The following is a 27990-nucleotide window of genomic DNA, read 5'->3' as shown; positions in this document are numbered from 1 at the left end:
TCAAATGTGTCAAGAAGCTAATCAATACCAGCTCAGCTTCTCTTGAGGTCTCCAGTATTGGATATCAGTGTGAAGGCCTGAAAGGGTTGATATTGAGGAAATCCTTAAGCACCTACCCACCATAGAGAAGTCATTCAGACCTGGTGATAAAATAGCTCAGGACCTCAAAGGAGTAAGACCAACCATCCAGGTCTTTTTCATAGGGTCGGTAACAATGTCCATCTTATCAGTATAACCTCACATTGTTGCTAACATGCAAAAAACTCTATCTTGTTTATGACAAGAGCCTCGTCTTGTTAAATTAGCAAGTAAACTTCCTCTCCCTCAAAAGACAATGCATTATCTGTAGATTCCTATGTACAAAGAGGGTGGTGGTAGCAAACCAATCCCACAGTGAATAGCCACAAGGAGAGCATTCCAGGTGGTCTGCAGCGAGGATTGTTCAGAGGAATCCAGAATCACAGGTGCCAGTCTTCACCCAATTTGATTGACTTGATCTCATATAAAGCAATAACTGCAGGCATTGAATATAGCAAAGGCTGTGCGTCTTAGCAATATGCTGGTTATGATACTGAAGAATTGCGCTCCAAAACTCGCCACATCCCTAGCCACTCGGTTCTAGTTTAGTTAAAACATTAGCACCTATGCAATAATTGCAAAATTACACAGGCTCTTCCAATCCAATCAATTATCACTTCATCAGTCTGCTCTCATCATCAAAACAATGGAAGATTTGTTCACAGTGCTATCATGTGGCATTTTCTCTTACTCTGAACACACCAAATACCTTATTCCAGTAATTAACAGACTCTTGCAATGTTCTTCGCACTTTAGCATCAATCTCCAATATTTACCTCCTGGTTCCCACATCATACCAATTTCATTTCAACCCTCCTAATTTACTCTGGCAAGTCACCCTGCAAGGAAATTGGTCCTCTCTCTGTTTAGGTGCAACCTGTCTGGCCTGTATAGATCCTATCTCCCACAGAAGTGATCTCAGTTACCTAAAACACTCTCTCCTGCACATCTCTGTAGCCACACATCTTTCTACTTTTGTTGTCGTTGCATTAGTATCGCAAACAAATATCCCTATTCTATCAAAGTTACTTTAATTTTTCTTTTATTTTCTCTCAAAGTTATTTTTATTGTGAATGCATTTAACAATGTGAGACTGACCAGATCATCTGTTTTAGCGATGTTGATCATTTATCTGTGCTATTCTTCTAAATCTTCTGACATAGTCCCATAAGTATTTCAGTGATTACCACTTTTCGTATTCTGCTTGTTAATTTCCTACATAGCTCCCTAATGTCTATCTATAGACCAAATCACTCTTTCTATCATGTCATTGGTACAAATATGGACCTCAAACATTGGCTGTTTACCTCTCCCTGGAGGACACTTTAATGTCGTTCAGTATCATTCTCAACTTTGGCATCAGTAAGGAAACATCATTCTGGATTCACATCCATAGTCATAGAAATGCTTGTCTCTTCCTTAACTATTGAAGTACTTAATGCTATTGCTTCTCCAGTTTTATTTGTGTATCCCTGTACAACTGAGCCACCCACTAGATGCACTCCTCAGATGAGCTATCACTTTCAGAGTTTAGAACTGAACACCAATCAGAGAATGATGTGTACACGGACACTCCTGTACAAACTTCCTATTTCTGACCATCAGGTGGTTACCCATTTCTACTCTCCTTGCATTTATTTAAACTGCAGGGTGACCATGTCCAAAAATTAGCTCTTCAAAAAACTCTCAATCTCCCAGATATGTCACAGTGATGCAAGTTGCAGCTCAATCTGAAATTTGGAGCTTGGTTTGCTGCAAGATAGTGATCCACACATGTAGTTATCCAAGATACAGACCATGTCCAAAGTTCACAAATGGAACACAATGTGCACTATAGGAGTCAGAGCTTCCACGCTGTTCCTTCCTTTATTAGATAACAACATACACTAACTCAAAAAATGAATATAAAAAGTAAACATTTGTTGCCCAGAGAAAGCAGGACAAATCTAATTTGACAATTGCTGCTCAGTTTTCTCTCAATAATCAACAAAGTGATGCAAACTATTATTGGCAGTGCTATCCTGGGGCAGTTGCTCAGTAATATCCTATTAACCAGTGTTCAGTTTGGGGTTTTCCAAGATCAGAGACAAGATTAGAATAGTGCTGGAAAAGCACAGCAGGTCGGACAGCATCCGAGGAGCAGGAAAATTGATGTTTTGGGCAAAAGCCCTTCATCAGGAATGAGGCCTGACTCAGCTCCAACCTTCATGATAGCCAAGATGCAAAAGTGGACAAAAGAGGATGATGTGTAGATATTAACCTAAAATTTGCTGGATTAGCCAAAATGTTGTGAAATGAAATGAAATGAGAAGCAGAAAACATATGAAACTTGTGATGACCTAATGATTAGGAAGAGATCGTCGCTCTTCACAGTGTTTGGGTAACACATAGGAAATAGTGTTATCGAGCCTTGTAACTCAAGCTATATTGGGCTGAATTGGCACAGAAACTCTGGAAAACTTTGTTTACAACAGACACAGTGAAATAGATGTGATAATGTAGCCTATTTAATGGCTGAATTTGTGATTGCCACGTGTAAATATACAGTTAATTGGATGACACAGGTGGTGAACAGCGAGTTTTATGTCAACATTGATCATTCAAACCAATGTGGAAAATATAACACACTTGTTATGTTTGCCAATTGTCAAATTGATCATTTTCTGGAGACTGGATAATGTCAAGTGTAAACTGTATTGCTTCTTTGGGTGGAAAGCATCAAGAGCAGTTTGTCTCCCGACAAACTTTAGCTAGTGAGGGGGAAATGTTGACTGATTACTTGTTCTGGTCTGATCTTGCGCCATATCCACATGAGAAAGCTCACTTGTTGTTATAAGCATTATTTGGGTAAGAGTTTTGTAGTATTTCATAGTGTATTTTATTTTAATAAAGAACATTGGGTGTATTTTATTTTAATAAAGAACATTGGGTATATTCCATTGTTAGAACTGGTTTGTGTAATTGAAATCAGCAGTAAACCTCAATTGTAAAAATGAAAACCAAAAGAACTGCAGGTACTGGGATTCAGAAAAAAAACAGAAATTTCTGGAAAACTCAGCAGGTCTGGCAACATCTGTGGAGAGAAAACAGAGTTAATGTTTTGGGTCCATTGAACCTTCTTCAGAACCCAATCACTAAACCTGAAGTTAACTATTCTTTCTCTCCACAGATGCTGCCAGATGTAAAAATAATCACACTTGACCTCAAGATAGAATTGTTTTGAGGAACCATCAAGGAGCATCATTAAATTTTAAGTCAGTAGGAATCAGTAGAATCAGGCAGCAAGCTTTGTATATTGCTTATTCAATATTGCTGGTTTTATGTACCACATCCAGGTGAATTCGTATAGTAAAATAATTCCTCAGAAATACTACTGACCCAATCCTCCCATATCCATCATCACCATGGCCTCAGCTCCTGCCAAGAATGTGCTTCTCTCCAAGAATTCAGGAGAAGTTGACAGCAGTGGAAACACTGAAAATACTTAATGGGTCTGACAAGCTGACATATCAGAAGTTAGGGGAAAATTAACAAGCTCTCAATTTGTGAATAATTTCCTTTAAACTTTATGATTTAACTTCAATTTTATTTCATTAAATCTTGATACGTTCTGCTAGTAGATTGTATTTTGTTCATATTCATCTAACCTCAGGAGTTTCCACCTGGCTGACTTTTTTGAAAGGGCTTGATTGAAAATAATTACAGTAAATACTTTGAGCAAAGATATGAGAACAAAGAAAAAAGCTTACCTACTTTCAGCTGAGACGATGAACACATTTAAAAGGAAGGTATTTCAATAACTCAAGAAAGGTGATTGATACTGGTCAGCCTTTCCCATCTACACATTCCTTTCCACTTGAGATTTTTCACATATTCACTAACAGTTGGAGAACTGCAGGTTAATAAAACAATGATATGGAAAGTTGAAGTTATGGGCTACACTTTCGTTTTGTTTATTAGCAAAGGAACTCATCAGTAAAAAATAAATAGATAGTCCAGTGAAATTCCATGATCAAACATAGAAAGTAAACGTAGACCATTCAGTCCTTTAAGCCTGCACTTCCATTCATTCTGATCATGACTGATCATCCAACTCTATAGCCGGCTTTCACTTTTCTCCCATATCCTTTGATGCTTTTAGCCCAGGTGTTTGGTCCATGAACCACTGGATACAACAGTGAACCAACCAAACACCACAGACAGTGAATGATGCTGTTGTGTAGGCAGTCCTCAGCACAGGCCAGGATCTCCACAATATTGCTACCTATAGGATATGTTTTGATGCCACCATCACCTTTTAGGATAGGGCCTGCTTTTCTGGTGTGGGACGGGAAAACCGCTTGCTATTCCAATGAGAAGAGGCTCTTGCCTTAAACAAATGGTGATCATTGCATGTTAGTGTCTATGCAGGTTTACACTAATGTGATAGGTGTACTTATGAGACTATAAATGAGAATCTGAATGGTAGGTCTTACTCCTTTGGATATCATGATCTGTTCTCTCATCAAGCTGTATAACATGATTACGTGATGTGAGGTACCTAAGGCAATTTTCCGTATTAATCCTTTCAGACCCTTGCATCTGAAGGTACAATATTTTCCTTCAAACCTTTTATCTCAATGTTAAATACTTTAATTACTACTTTAATACTTTACTAGAATTACCATGACCTCATGTACCCTCCCCCTCACCCCCAATTCTCAGAATTCATAAATTCAGGTCATCTAGAGATTTCTTTATTATTCCAGAATACATTTGCTTTGAATTTGGAAGATTGATGAATCTTTAATTTGAAGGCTGTTAACTTTGATTGTGTTCCTGAAAATGAGGACAGAAAGTTCCTTTACTTTGGCACCTTTAACCTTTTGGATTTACTTCATGGACAACACTGTTCCTTCTGAAGGTAATTGTCCTGCGATAACATCTGGAGCACTTTGGATCTCATGTATTTCCTTCAGGGAAAGCTGTCCTGTTGAAATAGACACTTTTTTTTATAGCACCCTAGATCTCTGAACACAGGAATTTCATTTGGTCTTTATTTGAATTTCTAGACATTGCCTGGCCTTTCATACTGGTCACTGTCATGGGAGTGTATGCACCACATCTTCAATCTGTGCAAAAGATTCCGATTTCAATTTGTCTGCAAATATATGTTGAAGTGTACACACTCTACTTGTATTTGATTAGGTTGGATGCTTCCATTCAGCCTCAGTGATTCTGATATTGGTGAACCTACCATGTTTTAATGTTTGAGGATGATTTCTTGCTTGGCACGATCGCGATCAGTACTACTGAAGATTCTGTCTGGGATGATAAAGAAATGTAATTCTCAGATGTGTCTTCTAAATCACTTCAGCATCTGATATTAGACTTAAATCTATCATAACTATTTATGCACCAAGCTGTTTTTATTGCTCCTTGAGCTATCTTATTGAAGATGCAAGGAGTTCAAATGGGATTTATTGCTCATTGGCTATCTGGTCGTTAATTAGTGTTTGCTTCTAAATTTTGCTGGTCCTTCAAGTGTGAACTGTCTTCAATGACTATGACTGTTTGAAAAAGATTGAGGTTAAGACACAGGTCACAAAGCTAGTCCCCTTTTTCTAAAAGCTGTTCCTTGTCTCAAAGAGACTGTCCTTGATTTTTTTTCACAGGAGTAATAAACCAGACCGAGCTCCGATCAATCTGGTTTGGTACAGAGATGAAAAGGATTTTGAGAGACCTTTTGTTTATATGTGAACAGATGAGACTTCAGGCCAAAGTGGTCATGTTTTAGAAGTGACCTGTAGAATGAAAGGGGAATAGTCAGCACTCTAGCTGAATAGTCTTAGTTCAGTCATGATCTAGTTGGAAGTTCAAGAGGGAGTAGTGTGGAAACTCTGCCTCTCTTTTCTGTCCTTCAACTTCAACCTGTAAGCATGTGTTCCATTTATGCTGAGTTTTAAAGGGAGTTTGCTCATTGGGACTGTTGTGTATATTCAGAACATCATAATTAAGTCTAGTTGGATAGGTCGAGTTCTGCAGGGGTTCTTTATTCCTCATTGTGTAATTTTATAATTTTTTATCTGTTTTAAAATCTAGTCGTCAACCGAGCTAAGTTAATCCGGGTAATTTTCATTGTACACTTAATGACACAAATTGCAAAGCTGCCTGCTTAAGAGTGTGTTGAATGGTCTGGCTTAGTCCATAAAACACACACACAAACAGAGAAATGAGAGTTGGTGTTTGTAAAGTGCATAAGCATTCCACTATCTGACACCCTTTACATTGAACAGTTATTCGAAGCAAACACTGTTCTCAAGAGGTGATCACTGGACCCAAAACATTAACTCTGATTTCTCTCTACAAATGCTGCCAGGCCTGCTGAGATCTTCCAGCAATGACTGTTTTTGTTTCAGATTTCCAGCATCTGCAGTTTTCTCGGTTTTGTTTTTGTCTAGTTGTTTGGAATACATCTTTTTGCTTAAATGTTATATTTCCCTGGCCAAAGCAATTGCACTGTTGTCAGCTTTAGACCATAGGATAGAGTCATAGAGATATACAGCACAGAAACAGGCCCTTCAATCCAACTCATTCATGATGACTAGATATCCTAAATAAATCTTTTGCCAGCATTTGGCCTGCATCCCTCTAAACCCTTCCTATTGATATACTTACCCAGATGCCTTTTAAATGCTGTAATTGTACCATCCTCTACCACTTCCTTTGGCAGCTTATTCCATACATGAAAAAGTTGCCCCTTAGGTCTCTTTTATATCTTTCCCCACTCATCTTAAATCTATGCCCTCTAGTTTTGGACTACCTCACCCCAGAGAACAGTCCTTGTCTATTTAGGAGAAAGTGAGCACTGCAGATGCTGGGAATCAGAGCTGAAAATGTGTTGCTGGAAAAGTGCAGCAAGTCAGGCAGCATCCAAGGAGCAAGAGAATCAACGTTTCAGGCATCCGAAATGTCGATTCTCCTGCTCCTTGGATGCTGCCTGACCTGCTGCACTTTTCCAGCAACACATTTTCAGCTCTGATCTCCAGCATCTGCAGTCCTCACTTTCCCCTCCTTGTCTATTTACCCTATCCATGCCCCTCAGGGATTTATAAACCTTTATAAGGTCACTCCTCAGCCTCTGACATTCAGGGAAAATAGCCCCAGTCTATTCAGCCTCTCTCTATAGCTCAAATCCTCCAACCCTGGCAACATCCTTGTAAATCTTTTCTGAACCCTTTCAAGTTTCACAACATCCTTCCTATAGCAGGGAGACCAGAATTGCATGCAGTATTCCAAAAGTGACCTAACCAGTGTTCTGTACAGCCACAACATGATCTCCCAACTCATATACTCAATGAAGGCAAGCTTACCAAATGCCTTCTTCACTATCCTATCTACCCGCGACTCCATTTTCAAGGAACTAATAATTTGCACTCCAAGGTCTCTTTGTTCAGCAAAAATCCCCAGGACCTTACCATTAAGTGTATAATCTTGCTCTGATTTGCCATTCCAAAAAGCAGCAACTCACATTTATCTAAATTAAACTCCACCTACCACTCCTTGGCCCATTTGGCCCATCTGATCAATATCCCATTGTACTCTGAGCTGACCTTCTTTGATCTCCACGACATTTCCTAATTTGGTGTCATCTGCAAATTTGCTAACCAAACCTCCAATGTTCACATCCAAATCTTTACACAAACGATGAAAAGCAGTGGACTCAGCACCGATCTTAGTGGCACGCCTCTGGCCTGAAAATCAACCCTCCACCACCACACTCTGACCTACCTTCATGCCAGTTCTGTAACCAAATGGCAAATTCTCCCTGTATTCCGCATGATCTAAACAGTTAACCAGGAGGACCTTTGGCGAATGCCTTACTGAAGTCCACATAGATCATATCTACTGCTCTGTCCACATCAATCCTCCTCATTATTTCTTCCAGAAACTCAATCAAGGTTAGTGGGACATAATTTCTGATACACCAAAGCCATGTTGATTATCCCTAATCAGTCCTTGCCTTTACAAATACGTATAAATCCTGTCCCTCAGGATTCCCTCCAACAACTTTCTCATCACCAATGTCAGGCTCACTATGTTTTGAACTCTGGCTCATTATTTCATAGGAGCCCCTGTATCAACCCTGAAATTAGTGAAATGCCCATTAACAACAATTATCAAAAGGCTTTAGGCTGAGAACAATTTAGCCTTTACTACATTTTAGACTGTTCTACCTTATTAATCTAATTTGTATGGGTAGCTATTTGATTTTTTTGCTTACCTTTGACTGTGTTCTACTTCAACACAATTTCTGAAAGTGACCTATATGTTCTATTGTATTACAGGTAAAGCTGTCCTTTGAAACTGCTGACCGCAGCCTGTATTTGTGAGGTTCCTTTGCTCCACATGCTAACACAGTCTTTAGTATCTGGTGCCTAGCATACTCACTGTATTGGTTTTACACATGTCTTTTTGGGGTTTTGCATCTTATGAATTGAATGGATTCTGCAGACCTTATCATAAGGGTGATCCTTTCCACTTACGATTGATCGATGCTGCTTTCAGACTTTGGCTTCAGAAACCGTCTTTATGGCTTTCTCTGGAGTCCCTTCTTTTAGCATTAATAGATCAGGTCTGTTGTTACAGCAATCAATAATAGATATCATGGTTCCTCATTACTGAGACTGGCTATACATTCGAGATTAATTGGCTGAACATTAATTCCAACTGCTGCCACTGTGGAATTTGAAGCGATGTCCTCACAACATTAGCCTTGGTCCCTATTTTTAAATACACTTTATAGTATGTTATTCTGATATTTATCTTATTTACTCCATCTATTCTCTGAGGTCTGCATCTCCCCACTGAGAGAGAATATTCTGTTGTTCCTGGCTCAGGAAAAATATCCATGATAGTTCCCCAGTGCGATAGAGATTGTCATTCACTATTGACTATGCTTCAGGGGGTGCAAGTAACTTTGCAACCAGATCATCTTTGTTTTCAATAATTGTAGTTTAAGATTGACATTATCATAAGAACAATTCTGACCAATAAATCTCCATTCAAGAAACCGGATATTGTTAAGTCACCAATCATTAAAGCAGCCATATTAGCACGTACCACCTCTGGAATGTCTAAGATTTCTGAGCATATGCTGTAACATCTCTCTAATTTTTGTCATACAGATTTTGCAAAAGGCTTTCTGGTCACTAACCAAAAGCAAAACAGTAGATTATATTTCAGGATTCATTACTCAATAGTTATTAAGAAATAAAAAGCTCGAAATCAAGCTATTATTATCCTCAGTGTCTAATACAGTCAGATCAAATTTCTTTGTTATTTTGACAGTCCAAATAAGTGGTTAATGCATCCATTAAAGAAGTAGCCTGAGTATTTTGATACACAAACAGCTAACCATCTGTGTGATAAATCTCAGATGCATAATTCAGGCTCCAGCTTATGGAATCTTTAGTAGCTAACCACTGAGTGAAGATCAGTTTTTAGTGAGAATGAGAATGGAAACATCTTATTTCCCACAGTACAATTTAAAAAGGGAATCCTTTAAACAGGGGCATAGATAAAGTAAACAGGAAAAGTCACTTCCCTTTGGTGGAGGGATCAGTAATCAATGGGCATGGATTTAAAGTAAGAGGCAAGCAATTTGAAAGGTTTGTGAGGAATGTTTTACCCAAACCAAAGCTTGCCGTGATTCTGGAACACTTTGCCTATAAAGGTGGTAGAGACAGAAATCCTCATAACAATTGGGTAGTATTTAAGTATGCACTTGCAATGCCAAGGTATACAATGCTATGGATCAAGTGATGGAAAATGGGATAGTTAGGGGTTTTTTGTTGACTGGTGCACACTTGATAGGTCAAAGGACCTTTTTCTGTGCTGTCCCCTCTATGATGATACACAGCAGCTCACATTTTCACCCAAACACATTTAACTACCTGCTTAGGAATACACAGCAAAAGTAAGTTTATCAAATACAACAGCATGTAAAGTTTAAAACCAGTGTGCAAATAGGCCAAGTCTTGTTTTAGGACTTTACTCTTAATGGACAGCACATGCACCACCTTTGCTCTGCTTAAACATTTGAAGATGATTGTAGCCTTTGGTAGTCCTGCAAAAAGATCCTCAAATCGCATCTTGATAAACAAAATGACATTTAATTCGGAGTCAGCATGGGTTGGGGTTACTGCAGGCCACCTAAACCACCTTCTCCTATTTTGCTCTCAGTCTACCAGGATTCACATGCAAACCAGCTCAGATTGAGAACCAGTTAATTTTGAGTATAATTCTAACCAGTGAGCTGCACATGGGAGCCCGATTGATAACCACAGCTTACTATTACAATGTTGGGGTGCCCTGAGAGTTGCTTCCAACTGCAGATATGCCTTGCAGACTTGCTTTGTTTTCAACAAAAAATTATTTTTCTGGTCAATATAATTAAATATAGACAATGAAATACAAATGAGTTACACACAAAACACTGACTATAAGAATACTTTACAGGTTACAACCAATTGCCTAAGATTGAAAATGGCCTGTGTCAGCTAAAGGTGAGGTAGAAGGATTCACAGACAATTCTTCCATTTAAGGGAAGTACTGCAACACAAGTAATAATGCCAAAGGAAAAGTGGAAAGGACTAGGTTATGATCACCTCTTTTTTAAAAAACGTATTTTACATTTCATTAATAGCAATATAACTGTCTCAGTTTGGAAACCAGTCCTCCTTATATAATGCATTTTTAAAAAATAAACTATTTTAGAGAATACATCAGTGGTATTGCAGAAGTCTTTAGAATTATCAATTGTTACAAATGCAGGACTGAACAAGGCAGTATGTTTTAAAATGTCTTTTGTTATATAAAGTAATACAAAACGTTCTAGACAAGGGAAAATAGTGATCACAGTAATTTTACCCAGAGACAGACCCATGTAATCTGTAATTGAAATCTACTGAAAAATCAAGCGATTGGTTTCATACCTAGGGCAGCTGGTTTGAGAAACACAGAGACACAAGAGATGCAGAGACATGAAAAGATAGAGACACAGAAATACCTGCTTCTGTGAGGAGCAGAGGAAAAGACTTGATTCTTTTTGCATCATTAACTAAGCTGAATGCTATTAAGAAGCAGCTCATCCTCAGTAAGGAATCCAGAGTTTAGGGTCTTGTAAAAGAATAATAACCAAGGAAAGAGAAAAGGAAGTCAGGAATTCACAAAAGACTAGAATTAAAGCAACTTAGAACTCCGAGTTCTCAGAGAGTTGCACATCCAGAGAAGATTACATCAATAGGAAAAATCATTGAGAGATTAAATTAAAAGTGTTGCTGGATCAGGATCCAAAGTATAATATCAGAAAAAAAAACATTTTTTGCAGGTAACAGACGTGCAATTTTCTAAAGGTATTATTTAAAAAGGCTAATCTGTTCTTACTCTCATTCTTGTACAACCTGAGCTCCAAAGTTTAATGGAAGCTGGTCTGAGAATTCTAAGCCACAAACATGGTAAAGCATCTGAAAGATTTGACACATCTGCTGTGATATTCAACTTAAAAGTAGTTTCTCTGCCATTCGCTTTAATGTCTGCACACCAAAATTCATCGTGAGTTTATGCCATCAAGAAAGCCAATTTCTTACTGTATGTCTGTCGCATCACCCAGGAAGATGAATTCAGCCTTCCATTTATGCTCATCATTGCCATGATGTACACATCTTTCTCTGCAGCCACTGCAACCCTATTCTTCTCTGTATATTTGCGACTCTCTTATAAAATCAGTTGGGTTTCATTCCTGCTCAGAAATTCCCTTCAAGACTTGGACTGCAACTTGTTCCTTTACTTGTTTGTTAGTATATTTTGAGTCCTTGTTTCTTCCCCATCTCTGCAACTACTTGTAGTACAGGTCATTCTATAATAACACGCATTTCGTCAACGCAATTGACAAATTGGAGACACTGATTCCACCGTGCGAACATTTAAAACATGTGTTGGCTGTAACGTGATTACATCACCAAGACTTTAAGCGCTGTTACTAAGGCGCGATTTTTCTATAACGCAGGGTTACACACAAGAACGTTGCGGAAGAACTGAGTTTAGATTCAATTCTAGAATATTTTATTTGCATTGGCTGATTGAACAACAGAAATAAATCAACACGCTCTGTCGTGGGCATTCTCTATAGTTCTTTCAGCTTGTGTGTGGACTTTCCTATTGTACAGTTCAGTGCCTAGCATGCTTCATTCTGTTGTGAGCTGACCCCTACCATTACTGAGCTTCAATTTGGATATGGATTACTGAGCTGCTTCACGGTTGAACATCACTAGTTTTTACTTACTGCCTACCTTCCAGTTCTGTGGTTCCAGTCACCATTGTTGTCATGTGTGATTGATACCTTTTTTAAGTGAACAGCAACAGGCTTTAACGAACATAACTCAATACAGAGGATAGTGCATAGTGCCAAGCTCTAGTTCCATCTGATCGGGCAATGTGATTTTAACTACTTTGCTGTTTACTCAATAGCTACATTTAAAAAGTACAATTGCCTTTATTTACAAGTGAGCACATGTTATGGGTTAACAAGACTTAGAAGTCAGGACTTTGTGAGCAAACCATTGGATAAGCATTTCTCTTTTGAATTCAACATTGATTTGCCCTGGCTGTTTGCTTAAATTCAGGAAACATTGCCTTCATGCCTCAGGTACTAACTCATTTGCAGCCAATGTAGACTTTCTTTTTTTAATACTGTCAAAATCCGGAGAAACCTCCTCTGACAGTGAAGCATAATGTTCCGTGTTTTACCTGTTGACTTATTCTGCATAGGAAACATCCAGTCCCTTTTCACACAATTCATTTTTCTAGCCATTTTCTCAAATGATATGAAGAAAGCCTCCACATCCGTTGCCTCAGGTTGGTAGGACCTATGCAGACATGAATGTTTCCTTGCTGGATTTCAAATATGAGCAATTGTCAGCCCAAAGTTCTACCACAATATCTAATGTCTCTAGTTTTAACTGCATCCTCCAATATTCATGCTGCCTTACTTGCTCTTCTCTTTGCAATTCCAATTCTAGTTTTCTCATTTCTAACTTCCCTTTCACTACCTTTCTCTGCACTTTCTTTGACTTTCTCTTCCCTTTGAAATTCCCTCTCCAGTGTTTTCGTTCTCTCATGCTAAAGCTGCTTTGACTATATAAATATCAATTGATTCCAATGTTTTACTATTCTGAGTACTTAGTCTCTCATATTTCCTTTATACCCAATTGCGATGCCAATACTTCAATTATCTCTGCCTTCCTAACTCTTACCAGACAATGCCATCTTCAAGTTTGCCCACCAGGCAATCAACTTAGATTCTGAAACCCTCTTTACAATTAACAGGGACAATTCTGCCACCTGCAGGAAATCCTTTGCCATTTTTAGTATCATGTCTTAAGTGCAGGACAGAAACTGGTGATTTCCTTCACATATAAGAATGTAGTGCTGGAAAAGCACAGCAGGTCAAGCAGCATCCGAGCAGCAGGAGAATCAATGTTTCGGGCATAAGCCCTTCAACAGGGCTTATGCAAGCATTTCCTGATGAAGGGCTTATGCCCAAAATGTTGATTCTCCGGCTCCTCGGATACAGCCTGACCTGCTGTGCTTTTCTAGCACTACACACTCGACTGTGATCTCCAGCATCCGCAGTCCTCACTTTCTCCTAGTTTTCCTTCACATGTATTATTTGTTGATACTTCTCCCAGATTCTCACTTCTGTTTCAAAACAATCCTGTATACTGAATTACACCTCTCTGGAGTAGCGCACTGGAAATCAAGTGCCACTATTCTGAATTGTCACCAAGTTAATAATTTTATAAAAGTATGCAAAATTCCCCAATTTACTTATCTTTTAGACCCACTGACAAAGTGCAGACCATGTTTCTGTACTTAACAAGAATGGTTATTTATTACATGTAGAATTATACTATACCTACAAATAAATATTTATGAACAATTAACATATATCACCACTAGTTAAAATGCTAACCCCACAATGAATTCCTCTCCTGCTCACACATAGATAGAGACCAGCGGAAAGAAATGGGCAGAGGGAATAACTTGGAAGGAACCCTATCAGAATGATCCATCTCATTCTTCCTTGTTCAGATACTGTCACTTGTTTGCAAGAGGCACAGAGTAACTGATTCACAATTATAAAGCTCTTTGTCTTATTAATTAAAAGTTACAGTTTACAGCAACTGGAAAGGGGAAATAAACCAACAGGTTTCAGAAACAAGAACCGAAATGCTGGAAAAGCTCAGGAGGTCTGGCAGCATCTGTGGAGAGAAATCAGAGTGAACTTTTCAAGTCAAGTGACCCTTCCACAGAACTGATGATAGCTAGAAAAAGTTGTTTTTTTCTCTGCAGAAGACAGGGTGAGGGGGAATGGGTAAGGAGTTAATGATAGATGGGGATAGAACCAAAAGACAGATTTGGATAGTTGGACAAAGGAGTGGATACCAGTCAAGCTAGGAGGATGAATAGCTATTAATGGGGACTGTTAGTGGCTAACTATGTGATTAAAAAGGCCTTCAGAGTGGGGGTTGGGGTAAGGACATGGGAGAAAATCAAGCCCTAAAGTTGTCAAACTCAATATTGAGTCCAGGGACTATTTTCAGGCTTAATTTTTTTTTTGAATGCAGAGAAAAACACAGCTCCTTCTTTTCCACACGTCTGGTGTTTTCTGCTAAAGCACTGACATACTCAAGCAGTTCAGCTATCTTGAAATCAACCAAATAGTTGTTGACAGGCAGAAGACCTTTGACACCAATAAATGATCACAGAGCAATCAGGTACATGTTGCCAACTAAAGGTCTGTTTGCCCTCACCCCTTGGCTCCAGGTCATCTGCAAACTAGACTTCCACTACTGCTTGGACAAGCAGCTGTGTAAACAGCATTTACAATGTGTCAGCTTACTTGCTTATAAAAGTAAATGCTGGGATCCCTCAACCATATTTGGTTTTTAAAACAGTTCTTTTCCTATTTCAGTCCATCAAAAATGCTGAAAGGTAGAAAGATCCAATCTTTACATTACTTTTTTACTCTACCTATGTGAGCATATGTATGCTGTTATTGCACATTATCCATTATCAAGATCTTTGTATGAAAAGATATGACTTTTCCTACCCTTGGAATGTGTATTATAATTAAATAGTTCAGCAGCAAATATTAATGTTTATACTGAAGAAATTATTTAGTCTCAGACATTTATTCTAATTAATAAAATGTCACACACACAACAAACAGAAATTGGATACAGGTAAAGGTAACGCACTTTTATAGATCACAGTAGGTGTCTGATTTATAATCTTTGTACTCCCAGCGGCAGGCCCATAACTTCTTGAATGGATTCAATGCTCTAATCTTTAAGCAAGGGCCTTGTAAAGCAAAGAGTTCACAGCAAGTTGAGCTTTCTTTAGTCAAAAGTGGTTCTCAGGTGAACTTTTTAGATTGGAACAGATTATGTGCTTGATTATTTGCAGGTAATTTTAAAATGTAATTCTCAGACCGGTTTTCAATTAATGAGTCTGATGGATCTGCTGGGTACTGGGTATGTAGTGCTTGAAAAGGTTTCCGTCAGATAACTGTTGGATTAACACAACTGCCGCACATCCATTCTAGTTTGGAGGTGTAGGCTATGATATAATATGAACCAGATGACGATAATCTGAAAACTCCATAATCTTTATGCATTAACGAGATATATAAATTTTACAGAAATGACTGTGAGGTAGCCTTACATCCATATTTAATTAGACATCAAGTTTCCAAAGAATACCTAAATTAGTATATGCTGGTGCTGGAGCAGGGGGTCCAGAGGATGTTCCCTAGAATGCTCCCTGGAATGAAGGCTTGTCACAGAAGGAGCAGTTAAGGACTCTGAGTCTGTACTTGAGATATTTTAGAAGGATAAGAGGGGATCTCATTGAAACATACAGAATACTGAGGCCTGGATAGAGCGGACATGCAGAAGATGTTTCCATTAGTCGGACAGACTAGGACCTGAAGGGTCAGTGAAGAACTCAGCTGAGGAGGAATTTCTTCAGCCAGAGGGTAGTGAATGTCTGGAACTCACTGCCACAGAAGGTTGTGAAGGCTATGTCACTGACTGTATTTAAGACAGAGATAGACAGATTCTTGATTACTAAGGGGATCAAAGGTTATGAAAAGATGGCAGGAGAATGAGGTTGAGAAACTTATCAGCCATGATCGAATAGCTGAGCAGTATCAATGGGCCGAGGGGCTTAATTCAGCTCCTATACCTTATGGCCTTATAGTGTTGAAAGTTACAAGATTTGCAACCATCATCTTAACAGCTTGTTTCTGTCTAGAATTACTGACTGTAAATTCATAACATCTGTCTATTGTGTCAGACAACATTCCATTGCTTTCTTAACCTTTCTTTCTGGACCTTATATACTTTTTCCTACACTTGGGAATGTTGCAATTGTTGCACTATGGTAAATATGGACTGTCATATTTTCAAGTCTATCTGATTGTTATACCCAAAAACTTTCATGGATGAAAATAGTTGCTAAACATCAAAAGTACTAATGTAAATTGGCTGCTGTGTTCACCACTCTGCAGATCAAGGCAAATCCATAGTTCCCATATATAATTTAAAACTCTGCAATGATGTTAGCATTTTAACTGAAAGCCATTGGTACCAGGCAATGAATTAAAACAAGAAATTTGAATTTCCTGTTTTAATTTACACTTGAATGATAATTTCACATTGATTGATAAAAGGCTCGCCTTTAAATTAGTCATCTTGGAAGGACAATGGCAATGGAGATTCAAGATACTGTGGTTGCCATGAAAGACTTTTTTTTAAACTCTCCCCTCACCTGAAGCACAGTGACCTTTAGGTGTACCCACCATTAGTTGTCTCTTTCAAATGAGAGCAGTCTTATGGGCTGGGAAGATAATGGCAACTTTTCCTTTATATTTCAATAATTGCTTCTGAACAAAGCATTATCGGAAATGAATTTGTACGTAAGAACTGGAAGAATCTATTTCAACCTGTTTTTCACATCATCATGAAGACAGTGCCCAGTCTACTAGATTAGGTGTGTGACAGGTAGTGAGGGAACTACCGTGGGGATAAGACATACCTAACTGCATACTCTCCATGTGCATGCCATAGATGCATGATTTTATTAGTAAGAGTGACCACCACAAAGTCATTGAGGAGATGAAGTCCAGTCTTCACATTGAGGATACACTTGATCATGTTGTGTAGCACTATCACCGTGCTAAATGGGGTAGACTTCAAACAGAGCTAGCAACTCAAGACTGATCATCCAGTGAGGTGCTATGTGCCATCAACAGCAGCAGAATTGTGGTCCACCATAATCTGCAATCTTATGGCCTAGTATATCCCCATACTATCATTACCATCAGGGATCAACCTTCGTTCAATGAAGAGTGCAGGAGGGCATGCCAGAAGTATCACCAGACACACCTAAAAATGAGGTGTCAACCTAATGAAACTAAGTAAGATTACTTGCATGTCAAACAGCATAACCAGCACACGGTAGACAGTGCTATATGATTTTGCAACTATTCGATTATATCTAAGCTCAGCGGTACTGCTTAATCCAGTCATGAATAGCGATAGACAAGTAACCAAGTCACTGGACAAGGAGGTTCCACAAATATCCCCATTCTCAATAATGGGGAAGTCCAGCACATCAGTGCAACATTAAAAGGCTGAAATATTTCAACAATCTCTGCCAAGACTGCTGAATGGATGATCTATCTCAGCCTCCTTCAATGGTTTCAAGCATCACAGATGCCAATCTTCAACTAAATGCATTCATTTACATGGTAGCATGAAATGCCTGGAGGCACTGGATATTGTAAGAACTTTGAGTCCTGACAACAACATTCCAAAAATAGTACTCAAGACCTGTGCTCCAGAATGTCTTGTGTCCATCACCAAACTGTTCCAAGACGGCTTCAATACTGGCATCTACCACTGGCATATTCCACACTTGCCCAGATGAATGCAGCTCCAAAATCACTCGGGAAGGTTGACCCCACCTACGATAAAACAGACTGTTTGATTCTACATTTTGTCTTTGGTGGCGGGTCTGAATGTTTGTCGAGGTAGTGCCAAAGAGCACCATCTACAAGACGCACTGCAGGAATTCACCAAGGCACCTTGGACAGAATTTTTGAAACCCACAATCACTTCCATCTAGAAGGACAAGGACAGCAGCTACATGGGAACACCACTATCTGTATTTTCCCATCCAAGCCATTCATTATCCTGTCTTGGAAAAATTATCACCGTTCCTAAGTGTCACTGGGTCAAATTCTTGCAACTCTATCCCTAACAGCATTGTGAGTCAATCTTCACCAGATGGACTCGTGTTTCAAGGCAGCAGCTCACCATCCCTTTCTCAAGAACAACTAGGGATGGGCAATAAATGATGTAACTGTCTGCTAAAATGAAATTTAAAACCAACCAACTGAGATGGTCTTAAAAGGAGACAAATACATTTCATCCTCACCTGGTCACAACAGCACTAACTGTCAAGTTATTGGTTTCCTACATTATTAACCCACACACACCCTCTTTAACACTACAGTAGATTAACTATCATTACTTTCAATATTGCAAAGGTTTTTGAGGAAATCTAGAATCTAATTCTTTTCACAGAAGGCATTCACTTTCCTCCCAATGCTTTAATGAACCACTTTGGAACATTATTATATTAAAGCAGTGTATGTACAAATTGTCATGAAATTTTAAAGGAAAATTGAGTGAGGTCTGTTTCACTCCAGGTTTCGCCATTCATTCTAGTCTGTTAAAATGTAAACATACGGTATTCACAGAATTGTTGCTTTTTGTTTGATCTCTTTGCCTTTCACTTCTTTACCCTTGAACTCATGGAGCTGTACTGTCACCTTGGGATTTCAATTCAAAACAAAATCATGCTCAGAATTAAGTTGGTAAATTAATTCAAGATTTAATTTGGCAGACCACATTCAAGTCATTCTTACCATACTGTATCAGTGAGAAATAATTACAGTACTGTTTCCTATCCATTCCCAAATGGCAGCAAGAAAGAAAATGGCATTGTTCCACAATAATCATCTATAAAGTATGTCTTTTAATAATATTCTTTACTTAGACGGCGTTATCACACCATGGTGCATTTCAAAATTTATTGCATGCTGTGGTAACATCATGATGAGAAATAATAAAACACTAGACTCTTGCTACATATCAGACTGCTTCATGATGGTAACACTGCATCCCTGTCTTGGCTCTGACATGCCAAAAACAATTGTTTTCTACAAGTTGGCTCTGTCATTATACAATGGCATGACACAGAGCTCTTCCTGAACCTGCACAGGGATAAGCTGATCTCAAACAATAATGCAAGGTCAGCTTATTTAAGTATTGGAATTGTGTTCCACAGGTCCAATGAATGATGCACCAAAGGGAGATAGAGGCCAGTCTTTATAAGATTGACTGCCAGCAGCTAACTAGCCAAACGTTTTTTTCTAAAACAAGTAACGTTCACAAAATAGAAATATTTGGTAACTCATTTCATTGTAAAGCATATTAAAACATCAGACCCAGTTATTTCAGCTGTGCTGTGCCATTGGAAATAAGAATTCCATCTACGATGCAATCTTAAGAATGATCCTTCATCCTAGTTCCCAGAGAAGTGGTCAATTATTGGTAAGGAATAGAAACTCACAAAATCAGCACCATTGACATTGCCTGGTAGTGGAAGAGTGAGAAAGCAATTTGGCCTGAGACATAGTTGATGCAATTGCTCTCCCAATGCTTTCTCTGATAGGTTTGAAATTCAACAGCTTTGAGGCCCATAGATGGTCCTTGCAGAACAAACATGCTTTCTTCTAGTGTATGTACTTATTGCTAGGGAAATTGCCAGGAATTGCAGGATGATTTCCACACACAACTACAAAGCTTACATCAGGTTTTATGATTTGGAGATGCCGGTGTTGGACTGGGGTGTACAAAGTTAAAAATCACACAACACTAGGCTGTAGTCCAACGGGTTTAATTGGAAGCACCAGCTTCTACCACCTGAAGGAGCAGTGCTCTGAAAGCTAGTGCTTCCAATTAAACCTATTGGATTATAACCTGGTGTTGTGTGATTTTCAAATCAGATTTCATGGTCATGACCACGTGAAAGAAGCACTTCACTCCCTTCAGTCAGAGTTTCTCATCAGAGCTCAAAAGAGGGGGAAACTATTGTTGAAGAATCCTGCTCTAATTTTGTACCTAATCCATGCCTTGAAACAGAATTGGCTTTGTTGGCCCTTGAATCATCTACATGCTTTCCTGTTCCCAACATCTCAAAACTGTCCAATTATTGTTGCATTGAAATGTTATAGCAGCGAACAATCAGGGTAGAATTCAACATTGTCCCACTTATGTTTAAAGATGGAAAACAAATGTAACTAATAGGAGAGAAGCCTATATCTGTACTGTACAGATCTTCAATCCCCACTATTAGTCCAACATATTTTCCAACCACTGGAGGACACTTCTTACTGGCTGATTTTGAAGGAGCTAGAAGAAACAGCAATGCCCTACTTGGCTACACAGAATGACTGCAGGACCCTACCATTCCACCCTCATTTATTGAAATTTGGATGAAATTGGTTCAGTCCTGCTAGGAAAAACAGTTTATTAGAAACTGCAGTTAGCTGGCAATCACAACTAATAGTTAATGTTTATCGCTTAATCCCACTCTCTCAAGCTTCAGACTGCTAAAAGCTTCAACCCATATCTCAGCTTTCACACAGATGCCTATTCGACAGCAGTAGGCACATCAGTCAAACACATTGCATCATCTTCCTCCCTCTCACAAAACAAAATGCTCTATAGTTAGGGAAGCATCAAACCAACAGACTCCAAGCGTGGCTGTATGTCCTCACCTGCCTGAAGAGGATGTTGTTTGCCTTCATTAGAGTGACCAACAACATAGGCTGAAGCTCTTTTCCATCACACAATCCTGTTGGTTTTGCTGATTGTTTCCTCCCTGCCTCTATCCCCTCCAGTTCTCAAGCTGCTCAGTGTAATCTTCATGGTGAAGACAATTCCTTCAAGGGTCATGATGAGGGGACCATCATGATTCATATAGGAAACAGTGGGCAAACTGCAGAACTACTGCTTCTAAACCTCAAGGGCCTGCTGCAGAATGTATTTTTTGGTGGCAATGTGGCTCTCACTGTATGCTGCCTCAGCATGTTTGGTTTGAGTCTGCAGTGAACCCTTGTGCTAAGTGGATGGCTCTTAACACCCAACAGTCATCCTCTGGTTTGATACAGTGGGTCAAACACTGAGGAAACTGGCATCGAACAAAACGATCAAAGTTGCTGTCTCACACACCAAATGCACATTCAAAGGTCGTAATATTTGCGATTATGGTGCATTTCAGCATTTAGATGTGGTGGCTGCAAAGGCATGCATACAATTGATGACACCTTGTGCCATAGTGAATCCCAACCTGGCAAAGCCACAACATGCACATTCTGCCACCTTCTCTCTGATCAGACAGCAGACAATAAACCTTCCTGTCCTCACATTGAACATTTGTCACCTTTCTGATCTGTCAATGGGCAATGGTCGATGAAATATTAGATATCAGATGATCCACCCTGGAAGGAGTCTGATGCAAAGAAATGTAGGGCCATGGGGATCATTCTAGCCAGTGACAGCAGCATCTAATCCACACTGTACTCCAACGTTGCAAGGGGTGACTGGGAGCTCTCTTTTACAAAACACAGATGATGCATTCCCTGATCTTTGCTGGAGAATGTAGTGGAAGAAATACTCTTAGAAGACTCTTGGTGCTTAAGACCTCCTAGCGACAGCCCTGCCGTCCTCCCCCTCTGAGAACTAAGCAATTTGTCTACTTTGCTGTTTCTGCTACATGCTGCAGTGAAATCTAAGGTAAACAGCAACTATAGCACACAAGACTAACAGCAAGTAGCCCTACCAAAATCCTTGTCATCAACCAGGGTCTCCTCCACATGTAGCACAATTCCCTGCAAAACCTCCAAACATTAGTACAATTCCAAACAGACATTACTAATTAGCAATTAATCCAAAAGTTGCTGATGGTCCCCTTTAAATCGTAGCAGTGGTTGAAGAAGTTTTACTTCCTGCTGAAGACATGCGGCTCTGCATTTGAAAGAGCAGGCACTGGACGGAACCACAAGTTTCTAAATGGCCAGCTTCAATTCAATATTACAGGCCAAATACATCACAATCTGTCCTCCAGCTCACATTCCTAATCTGAAGCTACAGCCTCATCGAAGTGTACAAACACTGTCACATGTGATGCAATTTGTGTACCAAAAGAGCACGCATAACACCAAATTCAGGGGACAATTAAAATCCATTGTTTTAACCGTAATCTATTTAGCATTTCTGGCCTGTAAATCCTGAAATATCTTTGATTGTGACAGTTTTACAACTTTAACATATGTGGCACATTATATGTTCATCAGTGTAATATTGCTGGCAGCATTTGACTGTTGTACAATAAACTCCAAGTGCATAAATGATTTAGAAATGTTGATGGCTAATCAAAAACAGACAAGCAATTATTTTCAAGCATCTGTTGTAGGATAAGTGTGCTTTACCAAATAGCTTCTACTCCTCTGTACCCTTCAATTCCATGCCAAAATTATTTGTTCAAACTCACTGATTTTTTTGCACAACTAATTTAAACACTGAGAAGCTAACGAGGTATAATTCATTTCTGTCCAGTTGTATAATGTTTCTAAATTAAAAATGCAAAATACCATTTTTGGTGCTAATGTGTGATTTATTGTACATTTAACAGTTATAGGTGTGCACATGGATAAAAAAAAAGGCTAATTCCAATTTTTTAAATATTTAATAGAATAACCAAAATGTATGCACAAATGGCTGCAATCAGCAGTGTTGGTGGCAGTAGGTTTGGTGCAATTCTACCAATTAATTCATGTCACTGATCGGCGTTTTCATTCTAATGATATTAGAGATTTTGTTTCCAATTACGTGGGCTGTTTATTTGACTTTTGGTATTACAAATCAGTGAAAAACAGATTGTTAGACTTGTATTTGTTGTTGGGGTTAGCAACTCCTAGGCAAGTTGTTGTAAGCAACTGTCTGTATTTACATAACAGATGGAAGCCGCCCCTATTAGATTTAAATAAAATGCTCAGATATTTTTGTAGTACAGTAAGTGCCAAATGCTTTATACAAGGGACTGAGACAATTGAGAAATGGTTCATCGTTTAGCTGAACAGTGTCCATGTCAGCAAAAAACCTCCACAGTAACCAAGGACTCAAAATGGTATCTAACATTATCCCTCTATCTCTATATTCAGAAAAGGAGCCTTTAGCCGGTTTATCATAGCCCAGTTGTAACTGGGGGAACCTGGAATGTGTACTGAGCAACAACACTCCAGCTACAGAGCTCTATCTGATGCGAATGATGTATAACAGCAGTAAAAGCTGTAGAAACTATCAACAAATGTCAACACAATTATCTGTTGTGATGTACATGTAATCTAATCTCGTAACAGTAAATGAAACAAGTATTTCTTCTGAAAATGTTTATCCATTGATATTAACAATACCTTGAAGCATTAATTTTTGCCATTCTAAATAGCTTTTTTCACTATTACCAACAAACAGTACTTTTGAACTTTGTTATCCAAACAAAACCATTGCAAAATATTAGTTTACTGTTCCACAGAGCAATGAAGAGCCTGTTCAGTCCAGTTAGTTACAAACCCCTTTTTGTGGCTGAAGGCATCTTTCAGTATTTCCATTGTTATTTTTAATCATCTCAGCTTTCTCAGTTAATCGTGCTGTCTGTAAATAATGTCACTATCACCCATGTAGAATTGCTCTCATATGAGCATTTCAGCAAAACCATGTGCGATGGCATCTAAGGCATTCAGATTAGAGATCAGCTCAAATCATTCTCTTGAAAGAAAATTATACTCTTCTAATGTCATGTCCGATTGGCAAAACTGCTTTTCAATTTTTGGTTTTTTAATACATCTACAAGTTTAATGAACTTTGGAAGTCTTATTAATTTTCCTGGACTTTTCAATTTTCAACATTGCCCATTCATTGAAACATTTCTTTTGTCTCTAGTTGCAGTTCCAGGCATATGGACATTAAATAGAGGGATGGAATCAGACCTTTCAGAAACACTTGGTAAAAATTCTTCAGAAATCCCCATCTTTAGGGTAGTAAGTTAATGTCAGATATGTTTTCAGTCTCTCAACAAAAAGTTTTTAAAAACTATACTCAAATCACTCAGCTTTAACTTCAAGCAACTGTCTTGTTTCTTTTGGAAAATATATGCATATTTTTTCTATGAATTTAAAGTATGTCAATGTCTATCAATGACTTTTGAAAAGCAAAATAAGACTTCAGAAATGTGTTAATTTTAAGACAAAATGCAGCTGCACATAAATCAAACTCAGGCATGAAAATGGCTTTGCTTTTATACAATTCCTCCCATAGATCAGAGATCAGGCGAGAACATTTTTTTTTAAACATGAGAAAATATCAATCTGCAACTGAAATTTAGGTCATACATATAGTCTTCAGTCAATCAATTAAATGGTATCTATACAAGAGATCCTGCCCTGTTCTGTGCTGGTACCATGACTGGTATGCCACCCATTCGTTGAAGGTTTGCATGGCTAACAGCATAGGAGAGTGTAAGCTGTGAAGGTGTCTTACGAACAAGTGAGCCATTGCACCTTGCTAGGTTTTGTGAAGATGGAGATAAACTTGAAGCAACAACTATTGCCTTTGGTGTAGTGTGGTGGTTTCCATTTGTATACACTGGTCGGTTCTGAGATTGACTAGACGTTGTTGTAATTGAGTGGAGCGTATGTCCATTATACCGACTGAATGGATTTAACTCGTAGGCGGGCTTCTTGTTTTGCCAGTAGGGGACATTGTATGTGTTTACTGATGTGAGGGTAACATTATCCGAGGAGCCAGCTGGATGGAAACCTTTGGTGGATGATGATGATGGTGGGATGTCATCTTCCCTGAAGAAAGGAATATTGAATTAACAAGTATTCAGAACAACCATTAATCATCAACTAATTCTGCTGCGTCTATGATATCAATAAATAATACAACTGTTGACTTATTCCAGCAGTTAAGTGCTAAAATGCTTAACCACAGAATTACAAAATAAATTCAACTGATTATTATACTGATCCTGTGTTCAAAACCAATATTGTTCAGATATAACCAATACTCCAATCCATGCTCTGATTACATATGACTCATGACTTTTTCTCAATATATTTTGATCAACAACAAACAGGATTAAACTCCTTTATAGTGAAGTCTATTAACTTTTATAGCATAAGTATGAAACTCAGAATGCCATATTAAAAAATGATCTCAGATTTCTTCAGTACACAGGAATCCAAATCTGACTGACAGCAAAAGTCTTGCATTGCATTCATGAATAATACAAAATAGCAACATGACTTGTGCCAATTAAAATTACCTGAAATAAAATCACATCGCTTTTACTGAAACATTGTAGAAATAAACCAAAAGCCTTTCGATTAATTCCATGGAATGTTGACGATTATGCTAGCGTTCAGCAATTTAGAACACGCCTTCAAGTAAATTATCCCGGTGTCTCCACGGAGTTGCCTAGCAACTTTGAAATCAAAGTGGCTTCAGCACTCCTAACAGTTTGACCTAGTTTTTAACCCACATATAAATACTGAAAGCACAATCTTCTGATCGTCTGTTTCACTTTTCTAGCAGTTAGGGATATATGAAGGTGCTTTCACCAAATGTTCTGTGGATAAAAGCACAGCATGATATGGTGTTGAGCCAGCCCTCCAATAAGTACCATATTCACAGCAGTGTGACAGTAGGGGAAAATGAGAGAGAAGCAAATTGTCTCTCATCACACTACTGTGCATGCTTCATTGTCATACGCCAAACTATCCTCATACAAAGTATTTTACCCAATTAAATGTTAAAAATTTTAAATTAAATTAAAGCTTTTTAAATTTAATCTCTAGTTTAATGCAGCTAATTTAGACAGATAGTTCAACTTGGTCAGAAAGTGAAAAAAAGGTTCAAGGTCCACAGAGCTCTTGATCATCATTCATCATCAATTCTTATCTCAAAATTCTCTCTTTTTCTTCTGGAGTCATAAATGGATATGAGAATTTAGTTTAAATGATGATAAATGTAAGTGCTAAAGCCTTTAGACTGAAACCTGCATTTATTCATTTCACGCAATAAATCAAGTGCTTGGCACAATGAAGACAGAATTAAAATTTCCATAAATTTTCTTCAACAGAACGTAAAAAGAAACAATTAGTGAAATTTGCTTAATACCAATTACAAAGCAAAACAAACTATTTGTTGACTAGGCTGGGGCTATTTTCCCTGGAGCATTGGAGGTAGAGGGGTGATCTTATAAAATCACGAGGGCGTGGATAGGGTGAATAGCCAAGGTCTTTTCCCCAGGGTAGCGGGGTCTAAAACTAGAGTGCATGGATTTAAGATGGGGGGGGGGGGGGGAAGAGAAATTTAAAAGGGGCTTAAAGGGCAATTATTTCATGCTGGCAGTGGTGCATATGTGGAATGAAATACCAGAAGTGGTGGAAGCTGGTACAATTGCAACATTTAAAAGGCATCAGGATGGGTATATGAATGGGAAGCGTGTAGAGAGATATGGGCCAAATGATGGCAATGGGACTAGATTAATTCAGGATATCTGGTCAGCATGGACGAGTTGGCAAAAGGGTCTGTTTCCAAACTGTACATCTCTATGGCATACTATCTTGCACTTCATGTAATTGCTTATAGTTGAATTAAAAATGTACAGATCAAAATAGTATTGTACAGATTAAAATCTAGCATCCCCCATGTATCGAAAATACTTCAGATGTCATTGCGCCTGTATTTCTCACACACACTAACGTTTACATCGCCTGATCCTGTCCAGAGATGCATCAAAAGTCTTTTCTTTTCAAGAAGAAACGCGTGCATCATTTTACCTACACAAGTACAGAACGTTTCCAGGTGTTAGGGTTTCCCAGACTCTCGCAAACAGCAGATGGCACTACACTGTGGTTTTCCTAAGTCACAGAATGTGGGAGTGTCTGGCGAGACCAGCATTTATTAACCATTCTTAATTACTTTTGAGAAGGTGCATGTCTAGTGGAAAGGGTGCTACTCCAGTAAGCTGCTTTCTCCTAAGTGATGTTGAGCTTCTTAAATGGTCTTGGAGCTGCAATATGAAGAGCAGTTCTTCTCCATACTTGTGTCTTGTAGATGGTCAAAAGGCTTTCAGAAGTCATGAGGTGAGTCATTTGTCACAGAATATCTAGACTTCGCTCTGTTCTTCCAGTCATAATACTGCTGTGGCTGATCCAATTAAGTTTCTACTCAATCGTGTCCCCAAGATGTTAATGATGTCAAAGCCATTGAATATCTAGTGGAAGTGATTAAACCTTCTGCATGTCAACAAATTTCACTTGCTCTATATTAACACAAGCTCAAATGTTGTCAAGGATCTGCTTAAAGTTTTGACTTGATTAAGCAAGTGAGGGCTTAAGTTAAATTTCGTTTGACCGAGGTTAGTTGCAAAACACTTTTGGTAAGAAAGAATAGCCATATGGCTCAGATGATAAGTTCATGGATTTATGATATGATGAATGCTTTTAAAGTTAAAGTTCATTTAAACTTGTTGTCAAAATGCTTTAAATGTAACAAAAATGTTTATATTTAACAACACAGCTTTTTTAATAAAAATTTTTATTAAGAAAAAATTGATTTTTAAATATTACAAATACAAAACAATGCAATTCAAAACAGTACAAAA

At 38.4% G+C, this 27990-nt stretch overlaps 1 protein-coding gene across 2 annotated transcripts in view; it reads right to left on the bottom strand.

The window, feature by feature from the left end:
• Positions 1 to 23261: 23261 nt before the first annotated feature.
• Positions 23262 to 27990, bottom strand: part of igsf11 (immunoglobulin superfamily member 11) — a 180877-nt gene continuing 176148 nt past the window's right edge. For both annotated transcript variants that reach the window (XM_043700766.1, XM_043700767.1), the window contains exon 7: positions 23262 to 25171. In XM_043700766.1, coding sequence (XP_043556701.1) covers positions 24739 to 25171 — 433 coding nt within the window. In that variant the 3' untranslated portion in view covers positions 23262 to 24738. The remainder of the gene's footprint in view (positions 25172 to 27990) is intronic.

This window comes from Chiloscyllium plagiosum, chromosome 12 (genome assembly GCF_004010195.1).
Source record: "Chiloscyllium plagiosum isolate BGI_BamShark_2017 chromosome 12, ASM401019v2, whole genome shotgun sequence".
NCBI classification, from domain to species: Eukaryota; Metazoa; Chordata; class Chondrichthyes; order Orectolobiformes; family Hemiscylliidae; genus Chiloscyllium; species Chiloscyllium plagiosum.
This window is presented reverse-complemented; position numbering and strand designations above follow the sequence as displayed.